Source organism: Marmota marmota, unplaced genomic scaffold (genome assembly GCF_001458135.2).
Source record: "Marmota marmota marmota unplaced genomic scaffold, marMar, whole genome shotgun sequence".
Classification (NCBI taxonomy): Eukaryota; Metazoa; Chordata; class Mammalia; order Rodentia; family Sciuridae; genus Marmota; species Marmota marmota.
In genome coordinates this window covers 6516618-6531790 of record NW_025999863.1, presented here as the reverse complement: position 1 = coordinate 6531790, position 15173 = coordinate 6516618, and the positions used below count along the sequence as shown (strand labels likewise).

Here is a 15173-nt window from a genome sequence, read left to right as displayed (position 1 = left end):
GACACCTTGGATGTTTTAACCACAGCAGGTTTCCCTGATGACTGAAATGCAGATAATTTCCTTGGCTGATTACACAGCCTGAGCCTTAAATCATACAAATCATACATGTCTCTAGTAAATGAAGAAATAGATGTAAAGTTGCACTACCAAATCACATAGCACTTAATTTCCTAACAAAAAACACATGTAGGGGTACATACTATGTTTTGTACTGAGTGTTGGATGTATATACCAGATCACTCAAAAAATTTTAGAATGGCTTTAGCACATATGACCTCTGAAGTGGCAGCTATACAGCAATTGACCAGTGATCCTTTGCAGAAATAGTGCACTTGTCTATCCACCACATAGAGATGACTTTTAGTAATTGTAGGCAGTGGGGCTTGCTTTCTGGTTGTATTGTTGTTGTGGCCTGTGGACACAGGGCTCTGCCCTCCTCACTAAGTGATCTCTGCAGAAAACTTCAAATGTGTAGATTATATACTGAGGAACCCTAAAAGGGGAAATTGTAGGGCAAGCCCAAGATGGCTATAGTTATGTTCCATGGCCCATGGCTAATAAAACTTGGGCTCTGTCCTCAGGACTGATATGAATGCAGTGTGAAATGGGGGCTTCCCAATGCAGACAACCATGGCAGGAGGACAAAGGTATGAAGCCCAGTGGCCCAGAGCCGTCACACAAAGGCCTAGAAGCACAGGCTGATTAGTGGCTATAAGATGACATTGGAGTCTCCATGCACCTGCTCAAAATTAGCTAAAATTGATTCATGTTATGCAAGTCTCTAGGGACTTCCTAATAGTAGCCGAGAAAGAAGAAGAGTAAATGAATGTCCACACAGATTTTGAACTCTTGTACTACTAGCAGAAAGCATCAGAATTGAATTATTTTATGTCATAATATTTAAAGAACCATCTGCACTATATTCCCATTGCTGATTGTGATAAATAGTACATAACAGAAATTACCATTTTAACTGCTCATTCCAGTGGCATTAATTATAAACACAGTTGTAAAATCATCATTAGCATCATCATGGATCCCCACAAATATTTCCTATTCCAAAAATGAAATTTTCAACACATTTTTAAAAGCCCCCTTCGTACGTCTGTCTCCCATAAGTGTCAAAACCCATTTTACTAAGAAACTCGCTGAAGAATTAAAGAACACAAACTAAAAACTAATGTGACTAGGGACAATGAACTCATTGCTTGTGCTACCTTTCCACCTTATATTCCAAATGGATGCCACGGATTCTAAGTTTAAACTATTCTCCTGTGCAGCCTCCTCAGGGAATTTTTAATTTCCTTGTTCCTCAGGCTATAGATGAAGGGGTTCAGCATGGGGGTGACCACAGTGTACATCATTGATGCCAACACACTGTTTTGGGGAGAATGTGACATAACTGAACTAAGGTACTCTACAATTCCTGTTCCATAAAATAGACAAACAACTGCCAGGTGAGACCCACAGGTGAAGAAGGCTTTGTACTTCCCGCCCGAGGATGGGATCCTCAGAATGGAGGAAAATATCTTAGAGTAAGAGAGAAGGATTCCCAAGACAGGAAGAAAGCCAAATATGGCACCAATAAAATAAATGACTATGTTTCTGTTAAAGGAAACAAAACAGGCAAGGTTAAGAATTTGAGAAGGGGGCTGGGATGCGGCTCAAGCGGTAGCGCGCTTGCTTGGCATGCGTGCGGCCCAGGTTCGATCCTCAGCACCACATACAAACAAAGATGTGTCCGCCGAAATCTAAAAAAATTCTCTCTCTCTCTCTCTCTCTCTCTCTCTCTCTCTTTAAAAAAATAAATAAGAATTTGAGAAGGGTGACAGAAGTAATTGGAAATTTTCACATCCTTGAAATGGGTAAACTGTAATGCAATTAAATTGTGTATTTGGGAGTCTAAAAGGCTAACTAAAAATGACACTAAAGCCAGGAAGGCACAGAGGGATGGGTTCATGATATCTGGATAGTGCAGGGGGTGACAGATGGCCACAAACCGGTCATAGGCCATCACAGTCAGAAGCATGTCATCCATACAGACAAAAGGGCAAAAAGAGACATCTGTGTCAGGCAGCCCACATAGGAGATGGCTCTGCTGTGAGTTTGGATGTTCACGAGCACCTTGGGGACTGTGGTGGAGATGAAGCCGATATCAGCCAAGGACAGGTTAGAGAGGAAGAAGTACAGGGGGTGCGGAGGTGGGAGTCAGAGCTGACAGCCAGGATGATGAGCAGGTTCCCAAGCACTGCGACCAGGTACATTATAAGGAGTAGTCCAAAGAGGATGGGCTGCAGGTCTGGGTCCTCTGAGAGTCCCATGAGATGGAATTTTGATACAGATGTTAGGTTTGGGGGGCGGGTTATATTGCTTGGACACCTTTTGAAATAAGCATTGGAAGAATGAATAAGGATTAGATTAAGGAAAGAACATAATAGTAATGCAGTGTTCTTTTTTGCGGGGGGGGGTGTCTAGGAATTGAATGCAGGGGTGCTTAACCACTGAGCCACATCCGCAGACTTTTTTATGTTATTTTGAGACAGGGCCTCACTAAGTTGCTTAGGGTCTCGCTAAAGTGCTGAGGCTCACTTTAAACTTGGCAATGCTCCTGCCTCAGCCTCCTAAGCCCCTGGGATTACAGGTGCACTGCCATGACAGCTTTCAGTATTCTTTATATGCTTAGAATTTCAGTATTCACATATGAAGTTTTTATATTCCTTTTTATATATCTTCAGAAATACTTCTGTCTTTTAACAAACTCAATTTTCAGAGAATTCTCCCATTAATGGTTATTTACCATGCTCTGTATACACCTGCTTTATTTACACCAAGCAGAACAATATTAGAAGACCAAGAGCGTCACTGATAACAAATCCTCATACACAACAAAGTACAAACTACTCTTTTTAGAAAAGTAAAACATAAGACATATCTTTCTCACTGTTGGATAAAAAAATTCCATCGTCAGAGGAATTTAAGAAATTGTCAAATATAACTTTTTATTCTAAGACAATGGTACAATTTCCCTTTATTAAAATGTTTGTCAATATGATATCAGAGCTAAGACTATATTATTTTATCAATTCATTATTACAAAACATTGATATTTGACAATTATATTCCAGGAGTTTTTTATCACCCTTGTGTTTAAATGTCATTCACCTTTGTGAACATATATGCCCAGTCAACATATTTTGTTTTTTAAAAAACTATTTAATGTAAATACTCCAGCTTTGATAACCTTCAAATTTTCACATTATGGTTTGGTTAAATGCACATAATAATATGAAGTCACTACTGTAAATGTGACATTAGCGTATATTGCACCTGTCAGTCAAGCTTAAGAAATAATGTAAAGAAACTTGTTTTTTAATAAGGCGGGGAAACTAGGGAAGAATAGCATTACCTTATATTAGGTACAAGGAAGTGATGGGAGGGGCGGAGATGGGATGTGGGGATAGGAAAGATAGTGGAATGAAACAGACATTACTACTGGATGTATGTATGTGACTACATGACCAATGTGATTTTTCAACATGTACACTCAGAAAAATGAGAAACTATATCCCATCTATGTATGATCTTTCAAAGTGCATGAATGCATTCTACTGTCATGTATAACTAATTAAAACAAATTAAAAATTTTTTAAAGTTTTTAAACTTGAAACTTGTTTTTAAATTTTGAGTGTTTTTTGTTGTTGCTTAACTCATACTATCTCAAAGGAAGATAACTTTTTCCCTCTTGATTCTGCATTCTATAATGGCCTGCCAGTCCTGCTTCATTATTTGTTCTGATCATGAACCTTTCTTTTTCGTTTGAAAATTTGGAGCTAAGAGTAGACCCCAAAATCATAAATGTGAATTGGAAGTAGGAACCTTCTTAGGCTGAGTTAGTGGTTTCACATTAATTCTGGCTGATACATAAATTGTAGTTGTCCTACATCAGTTACTTGAAGACAATTAGGGCACATTATTTTTTGTCAACTCACATATGATTTCCTTGTAGAAAATACAAAAGAGAAAGGTACCTGAAATAATGTGACAATGCCAAGACACTTTCCTCATCTTTAAAATGGTGATAATCATGAAGGCAGTAGGACCAGACAGCGCCATAAAGGAATCCTAGATGATGTTTTTTTCATTGTGCAAATTAATTATGCAGAATTCTGAGTTTTATTGCTGTACATTGGTTCATGTCTCTAACAAAATTTGATCAATTTCACTTCCCAATATCCCCTGGCCCTCCCCTCCTTACTGCCCTGATCTCTTTTACCTTGTTGGTCTCAATTTTATATCATAAAATAAAAGGTTTTGAAAAATCTTTCAAGTTGTCTGGGTTGTGTTTCACAGTTTCTTTAACCAGTATATTTGCCTGTGGATATTTTATTATATATTGATTCTGTAGCTTCACTCTAAAACAATTCTATCAGGAGTGTCTGCATGTGAAGGTCTCCAGGGTCCTTTACTACATCAGCTTTGGGAATCACTGCCTTAGAAACCAGGCACTTATCAAATGTTCCATTAATATTGTTACCAAGAGTACCCACTACCTACATTAAAATACAAACATTTAATGATGCATGCTTCAGGCCTGATGTTTTACACACATTTGAATCGTGACATTGAATTTGAACACTTGGTATTTGCAAGATCCACCTGTTCCCCAAAGGCAAATTCTGTCATGAATTTGATGGTTAGATTTTCCCATTTCAGTATTGACTTAGGTCTCTGTAAATTTTTTTTTTCTAAAACGTACCTAAAAGTTCCTAAAGCTCATGTAAACAATGTGAATTACCTGTTTTACCTGAAATGTACTACTAGTTTATTAGTTTACTTTGGCATGTGGTTTTAAATCTGTCAAGTACAAATATTAGCCTGAAATGTTTTAGTTCATGCACACAATTACCTGAAAGAGGGGCCTCATTTATCAATGCATTATTAGGACACATTTTTCAAAATTCTTTTGCTTGTCTCCACATCACACTACTGAAAAGTCTCATGCATCATCAGGTAGAGAATAGTTATGTGACTTCCAACAACTGATGTGTATTCAGTTTTACTGCAAAACACCTATATTTGGTGTCCCAATTAAAGGCAGGCATTATTATTATTATCCTTAACATATACCATCAACACTTCCTTACAGGGCATCAATTCATAATTCTCTCATAAGGAATAAACAAGGAATTCCATCTTCTCTCAGGAATCACATTTCTATTTCACTCCACTAGAGGAGATGGTGCCTGGGGTGGGAGTCAGGAAATCACCATTTCCATGAGTAGTCACTTACCTGTGGCTGGATGCAGGTGTGTGTGACACTCTCCACCTCTATCAACTTATATACCCACTGCTAGGGGCAGAGCACCTGTCTACACATGTCACATAAGTAAAGTTTGAACTTAAAATGGTTTGGTCATTGTGGTTACATTTTTTAAAATACAGAATATTATGGGAATAGTGAGTTACCGATGAATGTGTTTGTCAAAAGCACTGATACTGGAATGATATGAAGCTCTGACATGTATCATGTCCCAAGTCAAGCCCTTGTCTCTAGTTCCATGGGACACTCCTGAAAGAGACTGAAGTGCAGGAGGAAAATTCCAAGTGTCTGAAGCTGGACTGATTATAGCCAAGGTTTGTAAACTAAGAAAGGGTCTCTTCAATATTTAAAGAGCTTTTTAGTTTTTAGTCCTCATCTGGGCCTTACAAGTTATAGGCTCTGGGTAATTATTATTCCTCTCCAAATATACAACTAATATTTATAAAAGGAGAAAAATGAAATGTCTTGTTATAGAAATAGGAGAAAGTTCACTTCAGACTGGAGGACATTCTAGTTGTGTGGTATGAAGATTTAACTTATAATACTGATATCTAGATTTTCCCTTCCTTATGATGGATCACAGTAAGAGCAACTGCTTAACCTGTTGTCTTGCACCTGTGTGGACTAGATAGATGTCTGCTCAGATGGCAATGCTGAGTTAGAGATAATAACACTCTGCCTCGGGTTTCAGAAATAAACAGGTGCCAAAAGGAAAGAAAATTAAATTTGTAGCCTCTCAGTCACATGCTCGAAATCTTTCATTGTTCCCAAATATTAGAAATTTGAAGCACAGATGTAGACCTTTAACTAAACCTATATCTGAGAAACATATTTTAGCTGTTTCTAGTTTCCTAGGAATGGAATCAAGCCCTGACTTCAGGTCTTTGAGGTTGGGTGGGCTGAGTACAAGTTCCCAGGAGGGTGTGCACAGCTGCAGGGATCTCCTGGACTAGGCAAGAGTCAGGTCTGTGCTGAACCCTCCTTGTCTGCTCTTTCGTGATCTGTGCCCGTGGGCTGGGGCTATGCTTCCCACAGAGGATGGCTGGTGTCACCAAATGCTGTGCCCTGAGATCTAGCAGATTAGGGAAAAAAAGAAAAGAAAAGAGCCCAGTGAACAAGACATCTCTTCCTGAAGTGACATGAAATAAAAAGGACATTTGGGTTGTCAAGGGGACACCCTGACAGTATTTGTAGAGCAAGATGTCCTGTCTATAATCAGACAGGCTGGTGAAAACAGAACTCACTCTTTTCTACCCCAAAACCTCATGCAAGTTACTAAAAATGCTGTCTCTTTTTATTTATATAAAATCATAATGTGGGCATTTATAACAACAGAAAAGCTATGCAGATGAAACATAAACAAGCAACATAACTAGTGCCTGGGATTTAAAGAGCTCTCAGGAATGCTCCATGATGTTGTGGTTGGTGTCTTCCTCCTGCTTCCTATGGTCCCCTTGCTAATCTTTTGGAGTGCTTATAGAACAGTGGAAAGGGGCCAATTTTCTCCTAGATAGTGAGTGAGCTGTCTATGGGAAGAAAGAAAAGCATTAAATAAGATTTTGGGGACCCTGAACATGACCAAGAACAAAAACTTCACTGTCCTCAAAGCTAAAATTTTGCACATCAGTGCCTCTTCTCTGGCTACAAAATTGCATGTTGGTCCTAGTGAGGAGGACCCATGATCCCTCCTCCACCCATCATTTCCCTCAGCACTTACTGGGTGATTCTGGGTCTCTTCTGAGTCATGACCAAGGTCTGAGGATCCAACATGTCACCTCTGCCAAATTTCTGCCTGAGGCTTGGACTCGATTCTCAGGATTGATATGAATAAGTGTAAGATAGCAACTTCCCAATTCAGAAAACCACAGTAGGAGAGATCTGATGTGTGGAGCCCACTGGACTGGAGCCAACATGCTGAAGCCTGGATGCAGGGGAAGTTTTACCTACTATATAGCATGGAGGCTCCATGCTTAGAGCTCTAATTAGCTAAATTGGTTCATGCTCTCCAAATCTCCAAGGACTTCCTAATATTAGTGGTGGAAGAAGAAGAGTAATGAATGCCCAAAAGGTTGTGGATATTTCCTGCATTCAGCAGAATATTGTCTATAATATTCCCTTCTCTTGGGTCCCTTTATTAACACCTAACTATTTCTACATATAAATGGGATTCTGTGCCATGGATCCCAGTATCATTATTCTGCAGCTATCAGTGTCATCCATCTCCATTCATATTTCATCTTCTGAAAGTGAACATTTGTGTCCATTTAAAAATCTTCCCATTCCTTCCACCCCCAACCCTGGCTACCTCTATTTTTGTAGTTTGATGTCTGTAATTTCTACCATGCTGAAACATATTCTTTGGGGTATAAATGAAGGGGAGGTCAGCAGAGGGGTGACAACAGTGTGCATCCCTGTAACTGCTGCCCTGTTTTTAGGTGACTGTGATACAGCGGAACCATGGTGCATCCCAAGTTTTTGCCATACAAATAGCCACAAGCAAAAAAGTCAGACCCAGAGGAGCAAAGGCTTTAGACTTCCAAGTTTATGGAGAAAAAAATTTTATAGTAAAAGAAACAGATCTCTGAGATAGGCAGAGACCCAGAGATTGCAGCAAGAAAATGCATGACTACATTATTGGTAAATGCATAAGAACAGAAAAGATGAAGAAATTGAGAAGGGTCATAGAAGAAAATAGCAACTTCCACAACCTTGAAGTTGGGAAATTGTAAGACACTCAAATTATGCCACAGTAGTCCAAAAGGCTGATCTAGAAATTCATTCACACTAGGAATGATGAGGGTTCATGATGACTGCATAATGCAGGGGGGGATTCTTGTCCTTTATTTTTTTTTTAACTGTGGTTTGGGAAAAAACAATCTTTGGGCTTCCTTTTTCTCTTTGTCTGCTCATTAAGATCCCTGTGTTAATCTTTGAATAATTGAACGTTGTCGTTATTATTACATGACATCTTAGGACCCAGGAATGAATGACACTGACTTTAAAGAAGGTTTGTATAACATCTCTTTTGTCTCCTCTTAAGATTGAGCAGGCTGGTTATGAGATCAGAGGAGGACACAGGCAGCTGCAAGAAGAGAGATCTGTGTGATCACTGTGTATTCAATCTTCATGTGATGGAAATCTGTCATCTATAGTCATCCTTCCCAGAGTTTACTCAGGAGTTGCTTACTATTTCTCTCGCTGTGCTGTACCAGGAACCTCTAAAAGGAACAGCACAGTGAGAAAAGGTTCTCTTTCTGGAAAGACAGGCAAGTGAAACCCCTGGTTGGGTTGTCAAGGAGGAAGCATTCCAAAATTCTCCTGCTGTGATGCCCTGTGTCTATAATCAGACAAACCATGCAAATGTGCCTTATCAATATTCTACCAAACCACCTCATATTAGCTACATAAAAATTCCTTATTTTCTGAATAATAACAATAATAATAATAATAATAATATAGAAGGTTATACTTGGGCAAGTTAATGCAGATGAAATGAAATGAGTTATAGAGAATACATAAATCAGATCCTGGCACTTAGGACTCTCTCCAAGCCAGTCCATGACATTAGGGACACTATCATCATCTTCTTCTTTCTCAGCATTATTTTCATAATCCTTCTGGAGTACATATGAAACAGATTTCAGGGATCCAAATTTTCCTGTTGGGGTTAAGCTATCTAGGGGGAGTAGGGGTATCCCCATCATATCCAAATACATAAAGTCCACAAAACTCATATCTGAAACGTGCATGTTGGTATTCTTCCACCTTTTTAATGCCTTTATTAGTGTGTTACAGTTATACATAATATCTGGGCTCTTTTGATATAAAAAAAACATGCATGCAATATAATTTGCTCCACTTCAGTCCCCAGTACCTCCCCTTTCCCTTCCCTCTTTCCTCCACCTGTTCCCCTTCCTTTACTCTACTGGTCTTCATTTTATCTATTTACATTTTAAAAAGTTTGTTCTCATGAGGGTAAAAAATGGTTCCACCCCTGAGCACTTAACGTGTTCTTCAAGTAGGATAAGTGTACGGTGATCCAATTGCGCAGTTGGGAGTCCAGATGAAGGGGTGGAGTCACGGCCTTATTATTTATTGCTGTAAGACCTTGGAGGCCCAACACACAGAGCTCATATTCAGTCATGCTGATATACAAAATTCAAGTCTCAAAGGACTTCCTCCTATTAGTGGAGGAAGAAGAGAAAATGAATGTCTACAGTAAGTTTGGGTTCTTCCTACACTCAGGAGAAAGTTTGTGTGTACTATTCACTTCTGATTTTCTCTTTTTCCCTAAGGGTCCATCTTCTTTTTACATCCAAACTGAAAATATCAAAATACAGATAAACAGTGGCAGTGATTATAGGCACTTCCTTGTGCAAGCATCACCACCTTCTATCTCCAGAACTATTTCACCTTCCAAAACTGAGACTTTATACCAATTTTTAAAACTTCCCATTCCTCCCCCAGCCATGGAAACCTTCTTTCTACTATGAAGCATGATGAGAAATTAAAGCTATCAAACTACAAAATATAATGTGACCAATGTGGTAGATTTAATGTCTGGATATTTAGTTCTGTTGTTGCCAGCATACATTCCAAATGGACGCCACAGGACCTGAGATCACATTGCTCTCCTGTGCAGCCTCCACAGGGCACTTTTAATGTCCCTGTTTTTCAGGCTGTAGATGAAGGGGTTCAGCATGGGGGTGACCACAGTGTACATCACTGAGGCCACTGTACCTTTTTTGGTGGAAGATGACTTATTGGAAAAAAGGTACACTCCTATGCCAGTTCCATAAAATAAGCAAACTACTGAGAGGTGAGAGCCACAGGTGGAGAAGGCTTTGTACTTCCCACCTGAGGATGGGATCCTCAGAATAGAGGAAATAATTTTGTAATAAGAAAAAATTATCCCTAAGAGAGGAAGGAAACCATAGATGGCACCAACAAAATACATGAGTATATTTACAGTAAAGGTATCAGAACAGGCAAGACCAAGGACTTGAGAAGGGTCACAGAAGAAGTTAGCGATGTCCACATTCTCAAAGTAGGAAAAGTGTGTAGTGATCAAATTGTGCACTTGGGAGTCCAAAAGGCCAAACAAGAAAGACACCAAAACTAACCTGACACAGAGGCGAGGGTTCATGATGACTGCATAATGGAGGGGGTGACAGATGGCTACAAACCGGTCATAGGCCATCAGAGTCAGAAGCAGATCATCCATGCATAGAAAAAGGATAAAAAGAGACATCTGAGTCAGGCAGCCCACGAAGGAGATGACTCCACTATGAGTGTGAATGTTCACCAGCATCTCTGGGACCGTGGTGGAGATAAAACCAATGTCAGCCAAGGACAGGTTGGAGAGGAAGAAGTACATGGGGGTGTGGAGGTGTGAGTCAGAGCTGACGGCCAGGATGATGAGCAGGTTCCCAAGCACTGCTACCAGGTACATGGACAGGAACAGCCCGAAGATGATGGGTTGAAGGTCTGGGTCCTCTGAAAGTCCCAAGAGATGGAATTCTGAGATACCTGTTAGATTTTGTGGTTCTCTAGTTCTTGGACACCTTTTGAAACAGAAAAGAGGATTTTAGAAAAGTAAACAAACAGCAGGAAACACATATTCAAACAATCCTACACATTCCTTTGTTTTAGAATATTTAAAATAAAGACTACATTATATCAACACTAAAGTTAAATTGGTTTATATCAGAAAATTTGTTCCAGATTTATCCCAAAGCTATTTTGGCTTCTGGTATTTTCTTATTTCCCTCATTTGTGAAAGAATCCCTCTATCAAATTTTATTTGCATTTTAAAATTATTTAAAATAGAACATGTATACTCAGCCTGGCAGACTTCAAATTTTAATAAATAAGGTAAATGCACATAAGCAATGTCATCATCGACCTCAAATGTAGGCTTTGTGTCCACTGAACCTATCAATGATGAAACAGCCATGAAATACTAAGTAGCAGACTAGAAATTTATATTTCATGTTGGTTTATTTGTATTGATCCCTTATAATCTCAATAAAATATCTAGTGAGGAAGATGTTCTTTGGCTTTTAAAAAACTTTTATTTTCCAGTGGTCATTATATTTCCGATCATAAATTCTCCTACATATTGTTGAGAATTTTTGCATCAGGGATGTCCCCCAAGCCCAAATATTAGTACTACTCTTCTTATGCCATGTAATAGAATTTTAATGTCCTCACTTCCCGGAACTCCGATGAATTCTCTTACCTCAGCTACTGTAAGGTGACTCAGAGTTATTTGTTTTATGAGGTCACAATATGATATCATTAAAAAAAAAGCAGAAGAAAAAAGTAGAGAAAATAAAATAAACCCTCCTGGGCCATTTGTTCATGTCTAAAATGGGGACAATAATTACCTAGCTTATTGTGAGACTGCAGAATAGTTTACAATTCTTTTATTTAAATTGCACAGTCTAGTGTTTCTAAGTCTTGTTTATCATTGCATTTAGCTATGATTATTTTAAAATATCATGATGCCCTGGCATTGGACAAACACTAACATAATCAGAGCATCTTCAAGTGAAGTTCTTCGTGTTCTTTCCTAGGCCAGAGTTGAGAGTACTCCCTGGTATTGAGAAAATGCCCTGTTAAGTTTATCTACTATTACTGTCAATAATACCCACTACTTATACTGAAAATAAAGTTAGCAATATGTGATTCAGAACTAACATTTTAGAGGGATTTGGATATTTGCCTACATCACTTCCAGGTTTCTTTGTATGATTCCATTCTCCTACATACCTGTGTCTCCTCCACCCACCCCCCAAAAAACCCTTCACACGATTCAGTGGGCATATTTTTTTAAAGAGAGAGAGAGAGAGAGAGAGAGAGAGAGAGAGAGAGAATTTTTAATATTTATTTTTTAGTTTTCAGCGGACACAACATCTTTGTATGTGGTGCTGAGGATCGAACCTGGGTCGCAAGCATGCCAGGCGAGCGTGCTACCCCTTGAGCCACATCCCCAGCCCCATATTTTTTATGTTACTAGAGATGTCAGTACTGATATGTGTATGTGTAAGTTTTGTTCTTGAAGGCGTACCTTAAAAAGTATGTCAAGCTTATCTAAGTAGTCTACAACAAACATCAATTGCCCCTGAAATGGACAAATTTACAATGTTGTGTGGATGTAAGTCTTTCTGTCAAGGACATGCAGCTTCTTCAAATAATTCAGCTGATGTACAGTATATCTTGAGGGAGGAACAACTTTAATTAGCAAGTTTATTGTTATAAAATAACTTCAAAAATCCTTGTGTCTCTCTCTCCATATCACAGAAACAAAAATTTGCAAATAATATATGCATAAAGTTTGGTTATTTGAACCCTATTTAACTATTAATCACCCATATTTGGTGTGTCAATTGAAAATGAGTTCTAGGATAGGCACAATGGCACACTCCTGTAATCCCAGTGGCTTGGAGGCTGAGGCAGGAGCATTGCAAGTTCAAAGCCAGCCGCAGTAACTTAGCAAGGCCCTAAGCAACTTAGTGAAACCTTGTCTCTAAAAACAAACAAACAAACAAAAATTAGAAAGGGGTACTGGGGATGTAGCTCAGTGAAAACCTCTGGTTTCAATCTCAGTAACAAAACAAACAAAATCAGTTCTAGTCAAACACAACCTATAACTCTTAGTTTATACTGTTATAAATATTGCTTATGTCTATCTGGTCATAATTCTTGAAGGATTATTGATCAAGAAACTTTATCTTATAAAGGGAATAATATTTTAATTTGGCTCCAGTACAGAACACAGTACTCTGATCTGAGAGTCAGGAAATCAACATTTAATCTTGGATCATTAACCTGCAACTATATGATGAATGTGTGCACATCTTTCCAGCTGTCTGGGTGCACACTGCTTAAAGAAATAGGGACAAACACACCCATGTCTTCCACATATAAGCCATGAAAGGAAAGTTTGGAAACTAACATACATTTTGTTATTGTCTTGTCTTTCCAAACAAAGAAATCCAATCTTATGAAAATGGCAAGTTAATTGACTCAAACAATTTTCAAAACCCAGGGAAGCCTGGAATGATAGAACTTAAAAATATGAATTAGCTTAACATAAAGAACACCTGTCTACTTCTCTTTCTCCCTCTTTCCTTTTTAATGCTAATACATACCTCTGCAATTTCCTTTGAGTAATGTAATACTGTAGATGCTGTTAAATAAAAAATATGAGGGTCATGTGTCCATGAGGCATAAAAGACATAAGCAAGAACTATTATTTCTTGTTTCCTGTTCTTTCTGACTTTCCTGAAAGGGACAAAAGTGCAGATGGAAAGCACCGAATGTGTTAAAGCCACACTGATATGGACACGTTCTGTGCAAGGAAGCGACTACCCAACATTTAACATAGAGTCCTTTTATTTTTGATGCCTCCTTTTATTTTTGATTCCCTCCACAAACAAGGGAAGATCTGATGAATCAGAAATGAAAAAAGAATTCGGCATCTCCTTCCAGATACACAGCCTACACTTATGAAAGGACAAAATAAAATGTCCCATTACAGAAATAGAAAAACAATAACTTCAAATATCATGATATTTTAGTTAAATTGTATGAAGATTAAAATAATAATAATAATAATAATAATAATAATTATTATTATTATTATTATATCAATTGCCTTTCCTCCTTTTTATCTATTTATCACATCTTAATCATGCAGGGAATACCCATATATAAATTTAACTTACCCTTAATGAAGTTGTATTAACTAGAAATTAACTAAAATATACTGAAAATCTATCTGTGTCACTGACATAACAGGTGTGAGGGGCAGATTCACAATTAATATTTGATGTCTGGGTCCAGAGCAGTAAATGTTTTCATTGTTTTCCAATCATCAGTAAGTTTTAAGCAGATATTCAGAGGTCTCGATGACAGGGATATCTGAGGAACTTCGGAAGACTCTTCCCAGTAGAAGGAAATCAAGTCTTTCAAGATATGAATTTAAGTATTCTTTTGAAGTGGGTTTGTAGATTACAAAAATGCAGGCGTTTGTGGACAGATCCAAAACATCCTGAAGTGGGTCAGGAGGGAAATGTGTGCTGAACTGTGCTTGTCTACCTTTTCTGTGATCCTTGCCTATGATCTTAGCTACCCCTCTTATACTTGATGCAGCAGGTGCCAGCCACTGCTCTGCCCTGTGAAGGATATAGTGATCGAGGGGTCTCTTCCTGGAGTGACAGAGAAGTGCAATTTACTGTTGGGTTGTCAGGAGGAAACCCAGCAGGATTCTCTTGGCAGGATGCTCTGTGTCTATATTCAGACAGACCCATTCAAAATCTCTTCAGTCTGTTTTACCTAACAGTCTGATAGCAGTTACATAAAAATTCTTTGGTTTTTTTTTTCATTTTATGGAAAATAAGGTGGACACTTACAATATGGGAGAAACTATGCAGATTAAATGAAATGAAGCAAGCTATAAAAAGTCAGAGCTTGACACTCAGGAATCCCTCAAACATGGTTCATGATGTGATGGTTGCTACCATCCTGCTCCTCCTCATCATCACCTTCATTATTTTTTTGTAGTACTTAGGAAACACTGTTGGGGAACCCATTTAAATGTTCATGGGTGAGGTGTGCCTGTCAAGCACAGCAAGTATAGGAAGAAAGCAAATCTTTGCATGAGTCTTCTGGGACCCCAACACAACACAGAACACAATTTCATACTCATCATGGGTATGATTTTTTGTCACTCGCCTCCCCTCTGACTACCCACTGTGATGTGTTTGTCCTGATGAGGAGAAAACAATATTTCTAATGGTCCTCCCTCCCTCCATCATCTCCCTCAGCACTTACTGGTTTAAGCTGC

At 38.5% G+C, this 15173-nt stretch overlaps 1 protein-coding gene and 1 pseudogene across 1 annotated transcript; both read right to left on the bottom strand.

The window, feature by feature from the left end:
• Positions 1-812: 812 nt before the first annotated feature.
• LOC107157521 lies at positions 813-2336 on the bottom strand (annotated as a pseudogene).
• Positions 2337-9016: 6680 nt separating this feature from the next.
• LOC107157594 (olfactory receptor 18-like) lies at positions 9017-11250 on the bottom strand. The gene has a single exon (XM_015503939.2). It carries the CDS (start codon positions 10770-10772, stop codon positions 9942-9944), a length of 831 nt encoding a protein of 276 aa, XP_015359425.2. The 5' UTR covers positions 10773-11250; the 3' UTR covers positions 9017-9941.
• Positions 11251-15173: the final 3923 nt, after the last annotated feature.

What these genes read in the sequence shown, in the direction of transcription:
- LOC107157594 (XM_015503939.2), bottom strand. Translation starts at nt 10,772, where the DNA reads ATGTACCTGGTAGCAGTGCTTGGGAACCTGCTCATCATCCTGGCCGTC.